Here is a 22,120-nt window from a genome sequence, read left to right as displayed (position 1 = left end):
TTTTACGTGATCACTTTCCGCCCTCTCTCTGAGCCTTTGAATCAAACAGGCCTTTTTTGTTACTGTACTTTTAAGACTTCGATATGTAAATTACCTCTCTTACGACAGACTAACCTCTTCGCATGTGAAATGAGTTAGCGATGCCCCCGCTGGGTTGCTGAATACTGATAAGGTGATGACGATGTGGGTGGTAATATAATAAAGTCATAGTTCACTCAATTCTGACATGACTGAAAAACATGGATCACAGACACCATCAAATGTGATACTAAAGACATTTATAATGTTTCAAAATATTTCGGTAACACTTTTTATTTTAAGGTGTTCTTGTTACATATGTTACATGTAACTTACTATTATAATAACAATTATTTACACATAATTACATGCAAGTAACCCTAAACCAAACCGTAATCCAAACCCTAACCATGTAGTAAGTACATGTGTAATATAATTACACTGGAACAAGGACACCTTAAGATAAAGTGTAACCAAGATTTCTATTTCAAATAAAGGCTGTTCTTTTGAGATTTGTATTCATTAAAGAATCCTGAAAAAACTGTAACATGGTTTCCACAAAAATATTAAGCAGCACAACTGCTTACAAATCTTACCAACCCCAAACTTTTGAAAGGTGTGCATAAGCAAATAACTGGGTATTTGTTTGTTAAAATGTGTACAGAATGAATAGAAAGACATGAGCACAATGCATTGTGAGTAATTGTGTAAGCATGTAACATACTCACAGCTGCATTATAAGGTAGAGGTGATTGGAGCTTTCATAGATGTCCTCCAGCGCCACTATGTTCTCATGCTTAATTCTGCAAAACAAAATGCATAAAGCTCACTTAAATGTACAATTTGGCAACATCATTAATACCAGATATGTATTCATATCAGAGACATATGTCAATATGTTTATCTTTCCATCTGAATGGAAACAAGACCAAAATTATGTATATTTATGTATATTCAAATGGTGTAAAACAGTTAAAAATCATTGATAAATTGCTAAATATATATATTCCTATATATATACAGTATATACACAGTGTGTATACATATATAGGCTCAGCTGTAAGGGAGACAATTTTGTGTAAAACAGTTAAAAAAAATTTGATAAATCGCAAAAAAAATCCATATAACATATATATATATATATATATATATATATATATATTAGTTGTAAGGGAGACAATTTTGTATTGAATTATTCAATCTTCCAAATTGCAATTTTAAATAAATGCGTTTAGGGTTTATTTTTGTGCATGTATTTGCTGCAATCTGGCACACTTTGCCTCTGGGTTTATTTAGAAAGTTAATTTAAGAGAGTGGAATATTCTGGATCTTCTCATAAGCATATGAATACTTCAGTGGCGCACATTTCCATAAGCCCATAAAATGTACAATAAACACTGCCATGTTTTATGCTTTGAAGTTGCATACAATAGCATGTATGCTTTTATAATTGAAATTAAGAGTCAATACACACATATATACATATTTGTACACGCATTTCAGTTTAAGGTAAATAACAGTTTAATTTAATTTACATTTGTATGCATATACAAGATATTGCCAGAACAAATGAATAAATGGCTTTTGAAGATGCTAAAGCATTTAGATGCACAGCTAGTCTAATTGTTGTCATCTATTGGATGCTGTTAGGGTGTCTGCTTTAAAAAAGTGGCCTTTTTATCTCTGTCATATCAACTGGCAATTTTTTGTTTTGTTTTTCTTCTCCACTCCTTCCCCCTCTCCATCCCTGCAGTTAACATCTCTCCCTCCTCTTGTCATGGTAACACAGTCACGGCGGCTGTGTGTATACACATTAGTGTTGCATTTTTAGTGAATTCTGATCAGCGAGTCCAACTGGCACATGATAACAGGCTGGGCAATGACGCAAGTGAGTGGACAATAACAAGACTCACGCGCTCACACACGCTCATAATGGACATCGATGAGTGCAGATAACACATTTGTTTCCCCCCCCCCACCTCAGTTTCCTATAATTAACTCTCTTTGTTCATCCATATTATGTTCACAAAAGGTTGATCCTCACAGGTAAGGGGCAATCATCTCAGAAACAGCCCGTTCATTGGTGCTCACCGCTATCTGAGCCCAGATAAAACAGAAAAAGGTTTTGGTTCGGTGAAACACAGAATAAAAGACAAGTAAAACGCCTCCAAGCAGCCAGCAGGCGTTTGTTTTTGTCAGTAATGCTCCTTGTATTGTAGTTTAATATTTAAGAGCTACTGAGGTATGGATAAATCTGAGAGCAAGTGATTTATTTAGTGGTTTCGTCGAGTGGTTTCATATCGATTCACGATTCAATGAACTGGGAGTCACCTCTGATGCAGCAGATTAAAACATTAGCTTTGGAAACACATGAATAAACAAAGACATGCTCTGCCTTTTCTTAAACAAAACCTGTAGGTCGATTCACCCTCTGACATATTGATTTTTCAAAACTGATTCTGGAAAACTCGTCTGCTGGAGGATTACAAAGCCATTCACTGGCTTAATATCCCTCTTTCATGCATTCCTTTCTTCTTCCCTCTGTTTCTCTCTCTCTCCTTCAGCAGTGAGTGGGCAGAAGCTGTAGCACGACTCATTCGGTGCCTCTGAAACCATCTTCTCTTTTGATTCAAGAGGAAAAAGCACTAAGGAATAGGGGTGAAAGCAGAAAGAGGAACCAAAAACGCTCTCTATTCCATTATTTCACTAAAAAACACTACTGAGTGTCAATAAAAAGAAATCATTTAACAATACAAAAGGTAGAATCACTAGCTATTTACCACTGAAAGCTGAGTCTCGCTTTCTTTTGTGCCAGGTGCTTTTAAGTGATAGCCAATTCACTTCAGAAGCGTTTACATTATCTGATGTGGAGTGAGACTCATTCTCATTAAAGTAAATACACAAATTAGATATTTTTTAAAAGGGATAGTTCACCCAAAAATTTACATTCTGTCATCATTTACTCACCCTCCACTTGTTCCAAGCCTGTCATTTTGGGCAAACTAATGTCTCAATTGCTTCTCCAAGACAGAAATGAGATTAACTGGAGAGCTGCTTCTTCTGATTTATTTTTTAAAGGAACAATACCCAGGACAATATCTTCTGTCCTCAGATTTACCAAGATAACAAAGTCTCTTGAGACCTCAAAAAACAAAACCTCAAAGAACTTGTACTGTTCCAAACATTCAAGTATATTTTTTAAACTGTACTTGCTTCTTGTTTCTAAACACGCTTTTAAAAAGTACACTTTGTAAAAATGTCACATTCAAAGTTTTAAGTACATTTTAAATCAGTATGTTTTAAAAATGAGGTGTTGACTAACAAAAAAAATACTTGACTATGATTTTAACTGTAGTGTTATTCGATATTACTTTTAAAGTTAATATATTTTAAATGTACTAAATTGCAACTTCATTACATATTTAAATGCATCACAAAGACAATCAATACAAACAACATTAAAGTGTATTTTAAATAAATCCTTATCATTAAATTCAGCTGTACAGTATAAACATATTTCAAAGACAATATAATTATGAATTAACATATAAAGATGCACTTAAGTGCTACTCAAGTGGGTCAAAACGCACTCTAAAGTTCAGCTAATTGCAATGAATGTATATTTAAACTGCATTACATTTTCTTTTAATTGCAATTAAGTGTCTGAAAACATTACATTGAGTTTGCACTTAAATATATTCTAAAGTATATTATTAAATTATCTTAATAAAAGTGGTACGCACTTTTATTATGTCAAATTGTATGAAAATGATATCTCTTTTGTTTCTGTTCTTGCGTCTCCTAAGAAATTTTAGGAGAAACATCTAAGACAAAAGCTGATATTTAAACAAAACAAGTAACAAAAGCGATCTCTTCCATGTAAATCTTAGTTTTTGGCAAGTGATGCTGTGCTGGGTAGCCACTCCCACCATGAAATCTCATTGGTCCATAATCCTACTATTGCTTGATCGACTGTGACTATTGCTTTATGCAGCATTTACAATTTCAGTGTGGACTGAAACATTTATGACTGGAAACTTCACATCATGCTCAACTCAATTATGTCTCGTGAGCTATGAAAGAGCAGCCTTTGAGCAATAACATTTTCCCTCTGGGTTAGAGAGTCCCATGTCTGGATAAATTGAATTGACTTAAGTATTAAGCATGACTCTGAGGCATGCCGGGAGTGTACGTTAGCGATTCTCTGCAGGTATTGTGAAGATTAAACTCTAACCTATGAGGGCATCTCATTGTCTCATTTGTAGATGCGAAGGAAATATCTTTCACTCGTTCTGAAATACATATGCAGGCAAGACAAACAGACAATGAAGGAATGAACACACTCTTGTTCTTTGGCTTGTGCGTGCGCTCGCTCTATCTAATTACAGGCCTATGGCATCACCCAGGAGATGGCAGACAAGCTGTCAATCATTTGGTTGCTATGATATGAGATGAGGGAGACTGAGACCAGAAGGATAAAACTGTGCATCCAATCTCCAGGGTACGATCGCCGTGACAACAGAAGTCCATGTCAGAATCAGAGGCAGCCTTTTTGATGAATCTCAGAGGAAACACCCATCACACACCATATGTCACACACACTGAACTAGGGCTGGGTATCGTTCAAAAATTTTCGATATCAATACCGATACCGGTTCCTGAACGATACTTTTTTCCGATATCAATTTTAACAAGATTACATTATCTAAAAAGAAAAACTTTGGTTTTATTTTTCAGCTTGTTGATGTTTATACGAACTCAAAGACTTATCTCCTGAGTGTTCGTTATAAAACGCATAGCTCAGACAGAATCATGATTTCTATTTATTTTCCACTGATTGGAAACTTCACATCATGCTCAACTCAATTATGTCTCGTGAGCTATGAAAGAGCAGCCTTTGAGCAATAACATTTTCCCTCTGGGTTAGAGAGTCCCATGTCTGGATAAATTGAATTGACTTAAGTATTAAGCATGACTCTGAGGCATGCCGGGAGTGTACGTTAGCGATTCTCTGCAGGTATTGTGAAGATTAAACTCTAACCTATGAGGGCATCTCATTGTCTCATTTGTAGATGCGAAGGAAATATCTTTCACTCGTTCTGAAATACATATGCAGGCAAGACAAACAGACAATGAAGGAATGAACACACTCTTGTTCTTTGGCTTGTGCGTGCGCTCGCTCTATCTAATTACAGGCCTATGGCATCACCCAGGAGATGGCAGACAAGCTGTCAATCATTTGGTTGCTATGATATGAGATGAGGGAGACTGAGACCAGAAGGATAAAACTGTGCATCCAATCTCCAGGGTACGATCGCCGTGACAACAGAAGTCCATGTCAGAATCAGAGGCAGCCTTTTTGATGAATCTCAGAGGAAACACCCATCACACACCATATGTCACACACACTGAACTAGGGCTGGGTATCGTTCAAAAATTTTCGATATCAATACCGATACCGGTTCCTGAACGATACTTTTTTCCGATATCAATTTTAACAAGATTACATTATCTAAAAAGAAAAACTTTGGTTTTATTTTTCAGCTTGTTGATGTTTATACGAACTCAAAGACTTATCTCCTGAGTGTTCGTTATAAAACGCATAGCTCAGACAGAATCATGATTTCTATTTATTTTCCACTGATTTACTGATGAGCATTAGCAGTTTCCAGCGCTGTCTGCTTGTGTTCCATCTTCCATGATCGCTGCTCTGACTCAAAGGTAGAGATGGGACGATTGATACCGAGGCTCCGATGCAGTTTTCAAAGCACTATTGTATCACACACTGTGCCGATGCTTGTATCGAAATGACAATACCACGTGATTGATGACGTTTGAAGCTTCGAACGTCATGCAGTACGGGACAGCTGGTTTGAAAAAAATCGGCACTTCGCATGACTCGTGTGTTTGACTTTACATTGACTTGGTTGTGTGTGTGTGTGTGTGTGTGTGTGTACACTTATTTGGGATTCAGTAGAATAGTTTAGAATAACCTCAACACCAGACAGAAACTGAATGCACGTCACACCTCTATTGCATTTTATCATGTTCTAGCTGGGGTCTCCGAGACCCAGAACGGCTCACCCAAAATATTTTTGCTACTTCTCACGTCAGTTTATTAATTATAATCACACACTTGTATATTTTATATTATTGATCAATATGTGAATCCACTGACTATGCATGACATGAGTTGGCACAGATTAAAAACTTTTTCAAACCATCCTCTGCTCCGCGCGATGTTTCGTTAGATAGGCTGGAGAAACGCACACATTCACACTACAGCCTCACGTGTGCGCCACATCTCTGAGTGTAACCAGTGTTAACTAGTAGGTGTGTTCGACTTGACGCGGACTGACTGTGCAGACCGATCGGTGTATTACAGTACCACGAGAGCTAAAGAGAGCAGACTGCTCCGTGCGCTTTCGAATCGCTCTCGCGGATGTCGATCTGCGCCGCGCCACTAATCGAACACACCGGGCTAGTGCTGCAGGCTTATTGGCTCACTGACGCTGATGAGATTAACCCCTTAGGTATCAAAATTTGGTACCGAACGATGAAACATTTTCAATACTTGATGGTATCGAGGCATTTCAGTCAGTGCCTAAAAAGTATCGAACTCGATACCCAGCCCTACACCGAACACACCTGCTTACATTTGCACCGACGGTGGGAAAATACCTGAGAAACATGTTAAGCTTGTTGCTTTTATGTGAGAGTTTGGTTTGCTCTGCTTTCTTTAAGCTAGAGTGGGCACATTAAAGGGTTAGTTCACCCCAAAATGAAAATTCTGTCATTAATTACTCATCCTCATGTCGTTCCAAACCTGTAAGACTTTCGTTCATCTTCAGAGTACAAATTGGTGGGAAAATACCTGAGAAACATGTTAAGCTTGTTGCTTTTATGTGAGAGTTTTTACATAAAATTGGATTTATTCCAAATATGATATCAAAATATAGATCAATTTAATGTATCCTTACTGAATAAAATAACAAAAAAAATCTTTGAAAGGCAGTGTGAGATTGGACTAAATTACTTGAAATTACAGAATTTTTTACACAAAATTGGATTTATAGCAAAGATTGTATGTACTATACTCATGTTTATTGCTGCATATACTATCTTTTAAAACTAATAGCTAAGCTATATACTGTGCATTCAGTATGCAGTAAGCATGCACTTATTTTTCATTCTAAACACAGTCAAAGCCTCTGTCCACATTCATGGACACAGTTCGCACGCATGCGGCATCACGAAGAGAGAACATCTGCGGGAGCTTCCCTGCTGTAATTGGACAAGGGCACCGGAGTTACCACGGTAACTGGAGGTCAAACCTGCTTGTGTTCCATCTTCCATGATCGCTGCTCTGACTCAAAGGTAGAGATGGGACGATTGATACCGAGGCTCCGATGCAGTTTTCAAAGCACTATTGTATCACACACTGTGCCGATGCTTGTATCGAAATGACAATACCACGTGATTGATGACGTTTGAAGCTTCGAACGTCATGCAGTACGGGACAGCTGGTTTGAAAAAAATCGGCACTTCGCATGACTCGTGTGTTTGACTTTACATTGACTTGGTTGTGTGTGTGTGTGTGTGTGTGTGTGTACACTTATTTGGGATTCAGTAGAATAGTTTAGAATAACCTCAACACCAGACAGAAACTGAATGCACGTCACACCTCTATTGCATTTTATCATGTTCTAGCTGGGGTCTCCGAGACCCAGAACGGCTCACCCAAAATATTTTTGCTACTTCTCACGTCAGTTTATTAATTATAATCACACACTTGTATATTTTATATTATTGATCAATATGTGAATCCACTGACTATGCATGACATGAGTTGGCACAGATTAAAAACTTTTTCAAACCATCCTCTGCTCCGCGCGATGTTTCGTTAGATAGGCTGGAGAAACGCACACATTCACACTACAGCCTCACGTGTGCGCCACATCTCTGAGTGTAACCAGTGTTAACTAGTAGGTGTGTTCGACTTGACGCGGACTGACTGTGCAGACCGATCGGTGTATTACAGTACCACGAGAGCTAAAGAGAGCAGACTGCTCCGTGCGCTTTCGAATCGCTCTCGCGGATGTCGATCTGCGCCGCGCCACTAATCGAACACACCGGGCTAGTGCTGCAGGCTTATTGGCTCACTGACGCTGATGAGATTAACCCCTTAGGTATCAAAATTTGGTACCGAACGATGAAACATTTTCAATACTTGATGGTATCGAGGCATTTCAGTCAGTGCCTAAAAAGTATCGAACTCGATACCCAGCCCTACACCGAACACACCTGCTTACATTTGCACCGACGGTGGGAAAATACCTGAGAAACATGTTAAGCTTGTTGCTTTTATGTGAGAGTTTGGTTTGCTCTGCTTTCTTTAAGCTAGAGTGGGCACATTAAAGGGTTAGTTCACCCCAAAATGAAAATTCTGTCATTAATTACTCATCCTCATGTCGTTCCAAACCTGTAAGACTTTCGTTCATCTTCAGAGTACAAATTGAGATATTTTTGTTGAAATGTGAGAGCTCTCAGACCCTGCATAGACAGCAACGCAACTGTAATGTTCCTAGGTCCAGAAACATAGTAAGGACATCGGTAAAGCAGTCCATGTGACATCAGTGGCTCAACTTCAGTTTTGCGAAGCTACGAGAATACTTTTTGAGCGCAAAGAAAACAAAAATAACAATTTATTTAACAATTCTTCTCCACCGAGTTACGTCTTCCGCCATTTTGGAGAGTACCCAAGAGCGTAATTGACGTAATTAGCGTTGTTTACTTTCGGGGGAGAAAGCGCACACATGAATGCAATCTGCGTAATCAGCGTTGTTTACACTTAGTTACGTTGGTTACACCCCAAACTGTTAAATGGTAGTGTGTGATTGGACGAAAACTGGCTGAAATTGCAGATTTTTTTCTTTTTTTACATAAAATTGGATTTATTCCAAATATGATATCAAAATATAGATCAATTTAATGTATCCTTACTGAATAAAATAACAAAAAAAATCTTTGAAAGGCAGTGTGAGATTGGACTAAATTACTTGAAATTACAGAATTTTTTACACAAAATTGGATTTATAGCAAAGATTGTATGTACTATACTCATGTTTATTGCTGCATATACTATCTTTTAAAACTAATAGCTAAGCTATATACTGTGCATTCAGTATGCAGTAAGCATGCACTTATTTTTCATTCTAAACACAGTCAAAGCCTCTGTCCACATTCATGGACACAGTTCGCACGCATGCGGCATCACGAAGAGAGAACATCTGCGGGAGCTTCCCTGCTGTAATTGGACAAGGGCACCGGAGTTACCACGGTAACTGGAGGTCAAACCTCAGGCAAACAAGCTCCTATCAACTGGCAAACTGAGGGAATGAGTGTGGAAGAGACAGGTGATGCTGTTGCCATGGGTACAGGTGTGATACGGGAGTGAGGTGCGGGAAATGGAACTCACTTGCGTAGAACGGCAATCTCATTCTCGATGCTGCTCTCCTTCCCCTTCAGTGCTTTTTTAGGGATGCACTTCACAGCGAACATCTTTCCCGTGGACCTCTCCTCTGCCAGGACCACCTCTGAAAACGCACCCCTTTAAAAGAGAGATAAAAGAGAGTTCATGGCTTCATTTTTGATTGCAAAGTTGGGAAATATAGACAGTGTTAGTTAGATGCTACAGGTTAATGCATGTAGTAGAACAGAAGCAATTGATAGTCAAAAAATGAAATATTAGTGTTGCCTCTTAGCCAAACTTTATATTACCATGCTTTTGGACCATGGTAATGTTTTAAATATCATGTAAATATGAATATGGTAATCACTACATATTGAATTTTAGAGTATGAGGTTAACTATCTAAAACATTCACAGTAATGTAAAAAAAACATTGAATAATGCAAACTTATTAATTGAAAAATGCAAAATTAGTATTTTCACTGGACCTCAGTATTTTCATATTGAAGCCTTAATTTATTTAACATTTCATACAATACGGATTGTTTCAAAGCTGTATCACAATATTAATCAGGAAAATATTAAACAAATTCAAATTCTGCTGTATAGAAGCTCTAAAAAGACAATATTACTAATTAATAATGACATTATTTCATAAGTCAGTTCAGTGTTAGTTCAGTTCAATAACTGTGTAAAGTTCATCAATTATGAAACACATTCAATTCAGCTATAAGCACCTCTCCAGAAGATAATAGTGTCATTATTCTGCTGAGTCAGTACGGTGTTGATTCAATTCAGTTTAATAATGTTGATGCTGCAAAATGATTGATTCAGCTATAAGCGAATGTACAGAAGACAATAGTGTTAGTATTCAGCAAGCCACTTTCATGTTGATTTATTTCATTTAAATTCAGTGTCGATTTGTTCATAATTGACATTTTGCAACATCAACATGTTATAACTGAATTGAATCAACAATGAATGGACTCGCTGAAGGTTGAATGAATATTCAGCTGTAAGTAGCTCTACAGAAGGCGGTAGTGTCATTATTCAGCTTGAGTTAGTTCAATGCCGGTTCAATTCATTGTCGAAGTTGCAAAATTCATCAGTTATATAATGAATTTGATTCAGCTTTAAGCAATTCTACAGAAGACAGTAGTGTCGTTATTAAGCTCGAGTCAATTCAGTGTTGATTCAATTCAGTTCAGTGTAAATGTCGCAAAATTCATCAATTATGAAATAAATTTGATTCAGCTGTAAAGCAGCTCTACAGAAGACAATAGTGTAAGTATTCAGCTCCGTTCAAGTCAGATCAAGTTTTAACATCTGAAGAACCTTTCTGTTTCACAAAAGGTTCTTTGTGGTGAAAAAAGGTTCTTCAGATTACAAAAAGGTAAGAAAGAGATGGTTCTTTAAAGAACTTTTGACTGAATGGTTCTTTGTGGAACCAAAAATGGTTCTTCTATGGCATTGCTTGAAGAACCTTTTGAAGCACCTTTATTTTTAAGAGTGTAGGAGAAACCAGGCTCAGTAGGAAGTCCGGTTCTCCTTTGGCCTGAGCAAACGAACACGGTGTGATTTTATAATTCCAGGCTGCATAGTGAAACTGTGTTTGTTGCTTTAAGTCTAACATTTAACATTTCCAAGTGTATGTTCACGAGTGTGCATTTGTTTATACATCAAGTATATGTCAGATGATGGCATGTTTAATGATGGAGTGCTGCACATACTGTGATTAGCAGGAGATGAATTAAGGCTACAGCACACACTCGATAACACAAATGAATGTGGCACACTGGCCAGACAGTCTCTGAAGCACTGAGTGTGATTAAATAGTTTACAGGCTTCAGCATCTACACACGGGTGCTAAAAGCCTTCTGTTGTCCTCTCTGCTCTCATACACTATTCAGTAGTGACTCTACAAACACACATATTTACAAACTAAATTTGCATTTCCCGAAGGAAACACCAGTGCTCGCAAGGCATCAGCAGAGTGGTGTTAAAGTTTTCTGTGAGTTCGGTAAAGTTATTGCCAGTGCCCTTGAGCAAGGAACTTAACCTCAGGTTACTCCAGAAGGCCTGAACCTGGAACAAGTATACTGTCGATGGAATCTAGGCCACAATTTAACTAAATTCTAAATTAAAATGAGCACTGAATTCTAACAACATGGCCATTGGCCACGATTAAAAAACAAACAAACCTGTTTGCACTTGAGCATTATACTAAAAAACTCAAGTTAACAAGGTGATCTGCCTTTTTAATATAAAGGTGGGACTGAGTGGTATTGACCACTGTGATTTCTCCCATTCAATTGTCGAAGTTGCAAAATTCATCAGTTATATAATGAATTTGATTCAGCTTTAAGCAATTCTACAGAAGACAGTAGTGTCGTTATTAAGCTCGAGTCAATTCAGTGTTGATTCAATTCAGTTCAGTGTAAATGTCGCAAAATTCATCAATTATGAAATAAATTTGATTCAGCTGTAAAGCAGCTCTACAGAAGACAATAGTGTAAGTATTCAGCTCCGTTCAAGTCAGATCAAGTTTTAACATCTGAAGAACCTTTCTGTTTCACAAAAGGTTCTTTGTGGTGAAAAAAGGTTCTTCAGATTACAAAAAGGTAAGAAAGAGATGGTTCTTTAAAGAACTTTTGACTGAATGGTTCTTTGTGGAACCAAAAATGGTTCTTCTATGGCATTGCTTGAAGAACCTTTTGAAGCACCTTTATTTTTAAGAGTGTAGGAGAAACCAGGCTCAGTAGGAAGTCCGGTTCTCCTTTGGCCTGAGCAAACGAACACGGTGTGATTTTATAATTCCAGGCTGCATAGTGAAACTGTGTTTGTTGCTTTAAGTCTAACATTTAACATTTCCAAGTGTATGTTCACGAGTGTGCATTTGTTTATACATCAAGTATATGTCAGATGATGGCATGTTTAATGATGGAGTGCTGCACATACTGTGATTAGCAGGAGATGAATTAAGGCTACAGCACACACTCGATAACACAAATGAATGTGGCACACTGGCCAGACAGTCTCTGAAGCACTGAGTGTGATTAAATAGTTTACAGGCTTCAGCATCTACACACGGGTGCTAAAAGCCTTCTGTTGTCCTCTCTGCTCTCATACACTATTCAGTAGTGACTCTACAAACACACATATTTACAAACTAAATTTGCATTTCCCGAAGGAAACACCAGTGCTCGCAAGGCATCAGCAGAGTGGTGTTAAAGTTTTCTGTGAGTTCGGTAAAGTTATTGCCAGTGCCCTTGAGCAAGGAACTTAACCTCAGGTTACTCCAGAAGGCCTGAACCTGGAACAAGTATACTGTCGATGGAATCTAGGCCACAATTGAACTAAATTCTAAATTAAAATGAGCACTGAATTCTAACAACATGGCCATTGGCCACGATTAAAAAACAAACAAACCTGTTTGCACTTGAGCATTATACTAAAAAACTCAAGTTAACAAGGTGATCTGCCTTTTTAATATAAAGGTGGGACTGAGTGGTATTGACCACTGTGATTTCTCCCATTCATTAATCTACGAGTGGTCATTCTTCTCCCCTTGTACTGTCACTGATAGAGCTCGTCTGGCTAACACACTTGGAGCTTGAATCCTATGCTTACTGAGAATGAGATCAGTATAAGGTTACCGACCTTTACTTTTTCATTTAAACTAAAACATGTCCAACAGATCTCAGAGTTCAGCTGAATTAAGTAATGAGTGGCCTGAGATTTGAAAACACCCATTTGCTGATGAGATCCCTGAGAAAATCTCCATCTCATCTGCCATCTGCCAGCACACGTAAAAGCTTTTAAAACGCTGAGCAAAGAATTAGGGAATATTTGCTTAGGCAATCTCGCACTGTTGCTATGCTGCTGCTGCTGCTGCTGCTGCTGTATACACCAAACACACTCTTCAGCATGACTGGACATGTGGCCTCTGAGGCATACTTCCTGTTACCAAGTCACACACACGCAATATTTTTGTTGCTCTTTGTGTGCATGTAAAGTCTATCTTTCATGTTTCTGATATCTTCAATCATGTTGGTTCTTGTGTTAATCTTACAAAGTTGATCAAGAACATATCTTAAGACATATTTCATCCCAAAATCAAAAGGTAAAATTAAGAAAACATTTTATAATTGGATGTTATATTGGATATTATAAAACAAGATATATATCTTATCTTAGCATATCTTAATACATATTTCATGTATTAAAAAACATTTTATAATTGGATATTATAAAACAAGATATGTATTATATCAATATATGTATTATATATATATATGTATGTGTGTGTGTTTATTTTTCATGAAATTAATGTCACAATGTAAAACATCTTAGTTCGGCTGATTTTTCTGTAATAAAATATAATTTCTTATAAATATAATTTGCCTTTTGATTTTGAGATGAAATATAACCCATACGTGTTATTGTGAGATTCGCTTAGCGTTTTTTCCCCCCGCTTCTATATGAATGTGTGTGTTTGAAGAAAGAATAATCTCAGATAGGATTAAATATACAGAAATTAGTGTAGAAATAGTCTTTGCAACTATCATCCATAACACACACCCCTGCCAAATTACTCCCTGATTAAGTCTGTCATATTTTCTCAGCTCTGTTCATTGCAACATGAACATGAGTCATAAGACATATTCAGGCTGGACTGCTAACAACAAGCATGCAACACCGGAGCCAAAATCAACTCCTCTAAGCTCCCCAGCAACCGTCACCTCTGTACTGCCTTTCACACAAGGAAAGAGCTAGAACTAAGCAAAAGGGAGCAAATGATGAGGACAACATACTGTGATTGTACTGTTGATAAAACAGGCATGAAATAAATGGCTGTACATTGACACCACAATGCAATGGCGTTCTGGGTGGTTGCTAGGGTGCTGGTATGCTGTTCCAGATATTTGCTAGGCAGTAAAAAAGCACCCTCCTCCAAGTCTATAATATTTAGGTCTCTAGATATGGTTCAGATTCATTTTCACCTACTGTCAGTTCCTAAATGTAAAGCCTAGATAATATCTCTCAGTGAATTTTAATGAAATACTGTATAAAATGCATGTATTTAAATTCAGTAATTTTGTCTATATTTTATGTGCTGTATAATATAAACTGTCTTTACACTGTAAAACAGTGTCATTTTAGTTTCACTGATGTAGTTATTCAGCAATTTTTTTATTTTAGTATCTTTGAGATACTATTATAGTATTTATTAATATTTTAAATTTGTTTTTATTTTTATATTTTCCTTTTTAATATTATTTAAAGTTTTTGTAATTTTGAAGTGTTTTTGTCATTTTTATTAGTTTTTCTATTACTCTATAGTTTTTATAAAGTAACAAAAATATATATTTAAAGTACTTATTTCAATTAACAAAAAAAGTTTTTTTATGGTTTTAATTTTAGTTTTGATGTGTGTGTGTGTATTATTAGTTTTTCTATTACTCTATAGTTTTTATAAAGTAACAAAAAAATATATTTAAAGTACTTATTTCAATTAACAAAAAAAGTTTTTTTATGGTTTTAATTTTAGTTTTGATGTGTGTGTGTGTATGTATATACAGTATATATATATATATATATATATATACACACACACACATACATACATACATGCATAAATACACTGCTGTAAAACTGCATTATATCACCCACCTTGTTCTGTAAATATTGGTGTCATCCAACAATTATGAGTTTATTGAAATTCCTAACACAATTGTTATTGCAAAGCACCACAAATGAAACGGTCATGAAAATGGCACATCTCAAATCTAATGAAAATGAAAAATGGAAATAGAGATGGAGACAGGAAGCCAAGGAGGAAGGGAGGGGTGAGACGACAGGGAGCACGGCACGTAGCGGGAGAGCAAGTCGTGATGAATGAACGGTGAAGAGAAAATGTGAATGAAGCCACCAACACGCATTGCCACTGCAGCCTAACCGGCAGCAACACATACTCAACCACACGTCTACACACACACACTCCATAAATGACATTAATTTCAGGCCACAGGTGAGAGAGCGACACGGGGTAGATTTATATGATATGTGAGAGCCTCTACCTGTCAGATGTATTCAAGTGTGTGTTTTTTAGTGCCTGTGCGCATGGCAGGCATGTTGTGACAGGCTCGCCAAATCGTAATCAAACTAGATACAGTCAAACCAGCAAGACCCACACACACATATAAAACACCGGGCATATAATTTCTGTATCCACAAGTGCAGCTGCAGATTGAAACCCCAGCTGCGCTTGTGATGTAACGTCTTTGCGAGAGAGAGAGTAGCAAACAAGCGAGCAGAAAAATAAATTTGTGTGTTTGTAAATGTGCTTCAATTTGTGCTTCTAAAATGAGGGCAGCTTGTGCCGAATGACTGGAATTTTGTGTGATTTGTGTGGAAATAATGCTATTGAGTTTCCTGGTGCTATTTGTGTATGTATGTGTGAGTTAGACCGCTGCTGAGGAAACTGTATGTCAATATGTATCGACAAGTGCTCATACGGGAGGGAACAGAGTGATTGCCAGTCAATGACTCATGTGCGCGCAAACGTCGCACATCCTCGCTGGAAGGGTTTCTGTGCCGCTGCGTTCTCCTCTAGGGAACAGTTGACAAATTATACACATAACATCCACTTATTACAGCCTAAACTGGAGAGAGAAATAGACAGACAATGAGAACTGGTTTAAAGAGGACAGGATTGAGTTACGATTAACACGGCCTCAATGAATGATAATTACACTATGCATCAGAAAAAAATAATGAAATAATGTTAAAACATCAAGCTTAAGTGAAAAGCTCAGCTGAGAGATACATAATTAAAAAAGGGAACCATCTGTGTGGGCATTCATTGAAATGATATGAAGGAAAGTACCAAATGGTCTCAAATGACATTGGTCCTCCTCCAAATCCACAAAAAGTTTGGGGTCAGTAACTCTGAAATTAGAAATTAATATTTTTTAAATCAGCATTTTAGAATGATTTCTGGAGGATTGTGTACTGTGTATTGAATACTGGAGTAATGATGATGAGAATTCATCTTTGCCATCAAAGGAATAAAATACATTTGATAAAATAGATTAAAATAGATTTAACAGAAAACAGTTCATTTAAATTATAATAATATTTCACAATATTACTGTTTAACAGAATTTTTTGGATACTATTTATTAAAAACTGTATGTGAAACAGTACACAATGAAGCAATTAACACTTCAACACATTACCTAATTACATGCAAGTTTAATTTGGTAAATGTCGTCCAGATATAAAATCATATTATTTTATATTGCTATTTTTTATTTTAGTCCAACTTTGTTTTAAAATGTCTTAATGTTTTGGTAGTCCAACTACATAATGAGATTTAAAAAATATTTGATATTTTCATTCTATCATTACACTGGACATGACGTCAAATTGAGTGTGTTTGCATTGTGGGATACAATATTCTACCCAGTGTGATTTGTATACTGCTAATTTTTTTCAAATGTAGTAGGTCATATATAATGCATGCAAACAGAAAATGTACATACTGTGCACAGTGTATACTACAGTGATAGTATGCTATCTGAACACAGTTGACTTCATAAGAACACAAAGATTTGTGGGATATCAGAGTGATTATAATAAGCCAAACATGAATAAACCAAACATAAACAAAAAAAAATCATTCAACAGTATCCCTAAAAATGTTTCCTCAAAGTACTCAATGTGGACATGTGCTAACAAGTGCCATTTTAAGTAGTATAATCATTATATGCAGTAAAATCTTGATTTAAGATACAGGTAATAAATTACTTTAAATGACTTCCTCCCTACTGCAAAATATTTTCCATTTCAGCACGTTCCCAGTCACTCATTAACCTGATGTCAATAAATGTTGCAGTGAATGGTGAATTTGGGTATTCATGCATCTTAGACACTTCCCTTTGTCTGACCCTTCAGTCCCAATCCATTTTGTTACAGCACTCTAAAGAAAAGTACATGGAGAGACTGATGATGTAATCAACTAGCAACTACTCAAGTGAACATAAAAAACCTTAGAAATGAGAAACCGAGGGCATCTTCATTCTCCAAGGACTATATTATTTTACATATTCAAAAAACTACTTTGCAAATCCCTATTGGAGATACAATGGCTTATTTCAATTATTTTCTGCTTAAGTATTCGTAAGCATTTTTCCGCCATTCCATTTGATGTTGAAGGAATCACTCCCACTGCCAAAGGATATTAAAGCAAGAACAGAAATCCAGTGCAATTGATTGCCTAGGCCTCAATCTCTTGTTTAGAGCTGTCCGATTTCCCATTAAAACAGAGGTGCAAAACACAACTTTGAATTAAGCAGACTCAGAGGTTGTTTTTGCACAGCATCCTGTGAGTGTTTTAATGCCACCCACTTCTATACACTGGCTCCATAAAATCACCAGCTGCATATCCCCCAGAAAATACTGGAGAACATGATTACAGTATGTGTCTCTCCTTGTGTGTCAAACTATAAGCCCAAGGGTTGGTTTGGACGTGGTTCCAAAGTCTCACAAAACCAGACAGAAAGATAATGCTCTGCTTCACATGTTAAAAATAAAAGTTGCATCCCTACTAGATTAGGTAAACTTGCTGAGATAATCTCAGCACAGCTCCAAACCACTTCCTCTTTTCTATCTGACCCACACTCAGATTAACAGATCAGCAGCTGAACCTGACAGAAACAATTTACTTCAAGTTTTTCTCATTAAGTGGACAGAAGAGAGGAGGAAATGGGAAAGCCAATGTGTAGTATACACTATGGATGTGCAATATATTTGTAAGGACCAATAATATTTAAAATGATTGCCATTAGCCTAATTTGGCCAATATTTGAAGCAGATAAAATCAGGGATTCTTTAATTAATTTAAAAAAAAAGTGTGTATCTTTTTCAGTGTCATGATAGTATTAAACTGTCATGTCACCAACAATTAAAATATTTCCAAAAACTTTACCTAGAAAATTCAAGGATGGAGATTTTAAACAGATTTTTTTTTACTGTCTATTGGATACTATGCAGTATACATTATCCTGGCTACTATTTTAAAAAATAGAATGTAAAATGAACACAATTCAATATAAAGTATTTCAAACTGTCACATGGCCTCTTGAAATACACGTTTAATTCAAAATGTGTCTTTTTCTATCATATAACAAATGTAATAAACAGTCATTTATCTTTTCCATCAACAATTTTACCAGCATAAATTTGACATAAAAATTTACAACTCAAATCTCCATCCTTTGAATTTTCTAAAGTTTACTTTCCTAGTGTAAATGATTGACAGTAAATATTTATGTACAATATAGTATTAGTCTCTTCTATGTGTAGTGTAGTTCCCTGTAGTATACATTTCAGCCTCTGTATGTATTACTACAAGTATGCAATTACATTCTAGGTCAAAATATGTATAAATAAATATGTAGTAATATGTATACATTTATACATATGTAGTAAAAACTGTGTGGTGCCGAATTCTCACACTAGATGCCAAATAAACAAATAAACCCAGGGAAGATAAAATTTAAAACAACATAACCTGCAGGAAAACGCTGTGTTTTGAGGGCACAGGAGCTACATCTTGAGACCTGAGACCATTTAAAGTCATTTAACCCAACAATTCATCAACCAAAACCTGAAACTAACATGAACTCATTAGGATACACAGTACCCAAAATTTCTCTTCTGTATGTCGTGTAGTACTCTGTACATTTCAACCATTGTATGTATTACTACATTATTGCATTTTGACAAATATTCACTACAAGAAGTATCTACCATAGTACTATATAAATACATATTACTAGAAAGTATCAGTTTCTGAGTCTGCAGTGACAAGGTGACGAAGGGGTTAGTTTTCCTAATTAGATTCCAGACAGAGGATCATGTGGATTAGTGAATGGATTAGTGCACATTGGATTTCCCCCAGGAATGCATGTACTTCCTGTATAGAAGATGAGATATTGTAGCTGCACATAAGATCACATGACAGGTAGTAAATATTGAATATATAGTTTAATCAGAGTCCTTCTGCGCAAAAGGTTTTGCTGACGCAGGAGCTGTGAAGATTTAGAGTCATTGTGTACAACCACACATACACACGCTAGATGATTAGATGAACGTTTACACCAGCCCCAAGACACATATGCACACCCATCATAAATTCAATAGTGCTGTTGCCACGGCAGCAATTACAGTCTAGGTTGGAATATGTAGTAAAAACTATTACACATACTGTGTGGTGCTGAATTCTCACATTAGATGCCAAATAAACAAACAAACCCAGGGAAGATGTAATTTAAAACAACATAACCTGCAGGAAAACGCTGTGTTTGAGGGTGCAGAAACTGTCTTAGCTTGAGACCATTTAAAGGAAAGGTTCACCCAAAAATTAAAATGACCTCTTAGTGTACTCACCCTCAAGCCGTCCAGATGAGTTTGTTTCTTCATAAGAACAGATTTGAAGAAATTTAGCATTACATCACTTGCTCACCAATGGATCCTCTGCAGTGAATGGGTGCCGTCAGAATGAGTGCAAACAGCTGATAAAAACATCACAATAATCCATAAGTAATTCACACGACTCCAGTCCGTCAGTTAATGTCTTGAAGCAAAAAGTTTGTAAGTGACAAATCCATTATTAGGTGTTTTAACCAAAACACGAGTCCATACTAATGGACTAGTTCCTCTAGTAAAAAAAAATAAATGTTTAAAACTGTTTTTTTTCCTTGTAAATAGTCAAGTCAAGTCACCTTTATTTATATAGCGCTTTTAACAATACAGAATAGATAAATAGTGCTTGATCTGTGCATATTTCTCTCCTGATTCAGACAACATGACTTTCACTGAATAAAGCAATAATATAGATGGAGGACTTATATTTTAAGCAACAGTTTTAAGTTAAAAACATCTTGATGGATTTTTTCTTACAAACATGCAGTATTTAGCTTCACAAGATGTTATTTGATCAACTGGATTACTTGTGGATTATTGTAATGTATTTATCAGCTGTTTGGAGTCTCATTCTCACGGCACCCATTCACTGCAGAGGATCCATTGGTGAGCAAGTGATGTAATGCAATTTTTTTTTTTTAAATCTGTTCCACTGAAGAAACAAACTCCTCTACATCTTGGATGGCCTGAGGGTAAGTACATTTTCAGCAAAGTTTCATTTTTGGGTGAAATATTCCTTTAAGTTGTCTAACCCAACAATTCATCAACCAAACCCCCAAACTAACACACACACATAAAGGCACACAGAACTCATAATTTATTAACTTCAGACAATTAATCATTGCAATTGGTTTCTTTGGCTGCAGCGATCAATAGTCTGCACTGCAAAAGTAAATGAACTGTTGGAAGCGTCAACAGCTTTGATGTATGTGTGCAAAAGTTCAACCACTGATCTGTTCATATTTAGACATTCATGAACATGTATCTGTAGTTGACATTAATTAGTTGTTCTGATATCTACAGAAAACATGTTTTTGGAATGTTTCGAAAGCATTTCAAATGTTCAAAAGTATTTGGAATGTTCGGATCAGATCAAAGTACCCTGCACGCTTGTTGCTAGGAAACCTTGCAGCTGTAGTGAGATGCTTTATTGATCTAACTGTCCGAAATAATGTATCACCCTTCCTTTAGTAATGGCAGGGGATTTGACATCCATATGTTCATAGCTAAAGAAAACGAGCCATACAGTGTTTAATGAGAAAGCCTTTCTGCATATTGTATTTCATGCTCCCAGAGAAACTATAGCATATTATTACTTGATTTAATAACAGTGAGTGCATAGAAATATGAGACTAAAGCTCTGATCCAAAACCTAGTGTGCTGCCATGCTTTTTACTGCTTGCATAAGAAGCTGCCTTCTTAGGCAGCATCCTAAAACTGTGGTAAGCATCTAAAGGATTTATTTCTACTCAATGTAACCCTTAAGAATGACTTTTGCTGGTGTAACCTAATTTGTCCAACATAGACAGCAACTCCACACCACACAAAATAATATTATTCGAACATTATGAGTGATACAATCACAAATGTTTGACGTTAGCATGTCGCTAAGCTAAATATGCAAAAATACACACAGAAAATTTACAATGCATAGCGTACACTAATGTTAAACAACAGACAATGTTGTAATTGGATTGGACTGCTTTAACTATTTTTTAAATAAATATACACTGAAAAAAGTTATTTATTTTTCAAAAGTTAAAAAATATAGATGTGAATCATTAACCTAAATTTTTTTAATTGGATGAATGAAACATTTTTTTCAGTATACCATTTAAAAGTAAGTAAAAGTAATATTTTTTTAAATGTTTTTGAAAGTTACTTTTGCTTACCAAAGCTGCATTTTTTAAATTAAAAATACAGTAAAAAAAAAAATAATAATAATAATAATATAGTAAAATATTATTACAATTTAAACATAATATGCTGTTTTGGTGATCAAAAAATATTTCTTATAATTATTGTCAATCTTTAAGACATCTGCTGCTTAATATTTTTGTAGAAACGGTGATCACTTTTTCAGGATTCTTTGATGAATAGAAAGTTCAAAAGAACAACATTCATTTTACATTCAACATAC

At 36.1% G+C, this 22,120-nt stretch overlaps 2 protein-coding genes across 2 annotated transcripts in view; one reads left to right on the top strand and one right to left on the bottom strand.

Moving 5' to 3' along the window:
* LOC107580386 (ADP-sugar pyrophosphatase-like) overlaps positions 1–22,120 on the top strand; it is a 74,283-nt gene that overhangs the window by 17,889 nt on the left and 34,274 nt on the right. The gene's annotated exons all lie outside the window — the stretch shown is intronic.
* The window catches only part of LOC107581269 (calcium/calmodulin-dependent protein kinase type 1D-like), a 58,418-nt gene that overhangs the window by 14,250 nt on the left and 22,048 nt on the right, over positions 1–22,120 (bottom strand). The window contains exons 2-3 of the mRNA XM_016266770.1: positions 9,497–9,628; positions 747–821 (exon numbers count right to left, since the gene is read on the bottom strand). Of these exons, the coding sequence (XP_016122256.1) occupies positions 747–821; positions 9,497–9,628 (207 nt within the window). The remainder of the gene's footprint in view (positions 1–746; positions 822–9,496; positions 9,629–22,120) is intronic.

Source organism: Sinocyclocheilus grahami, unplaced genomic scaffold (genome assembly GCF_001515645.1).
Source record: "Sinocyclocheilus grahami isolate Dianchi unplaced genomic scaffold, SAMN03320097.WGS_v1.1 scaffold33.1, whole genome shotgun sequence".
Classification (NCBI taxonomy): domain Eukaryota; kingdom Metazoa; phylum Chordata; class Actinopteri; order Cypriniformes; family Cyprinidae; genus Sinocyclocheilus; species Sinocyclocheilus grahami.
The sequence above is the reverse complement of the archived record's forward strand: the minus strand, read 5'-3'. Positions and strand labels throughout refer to the sequence as shown.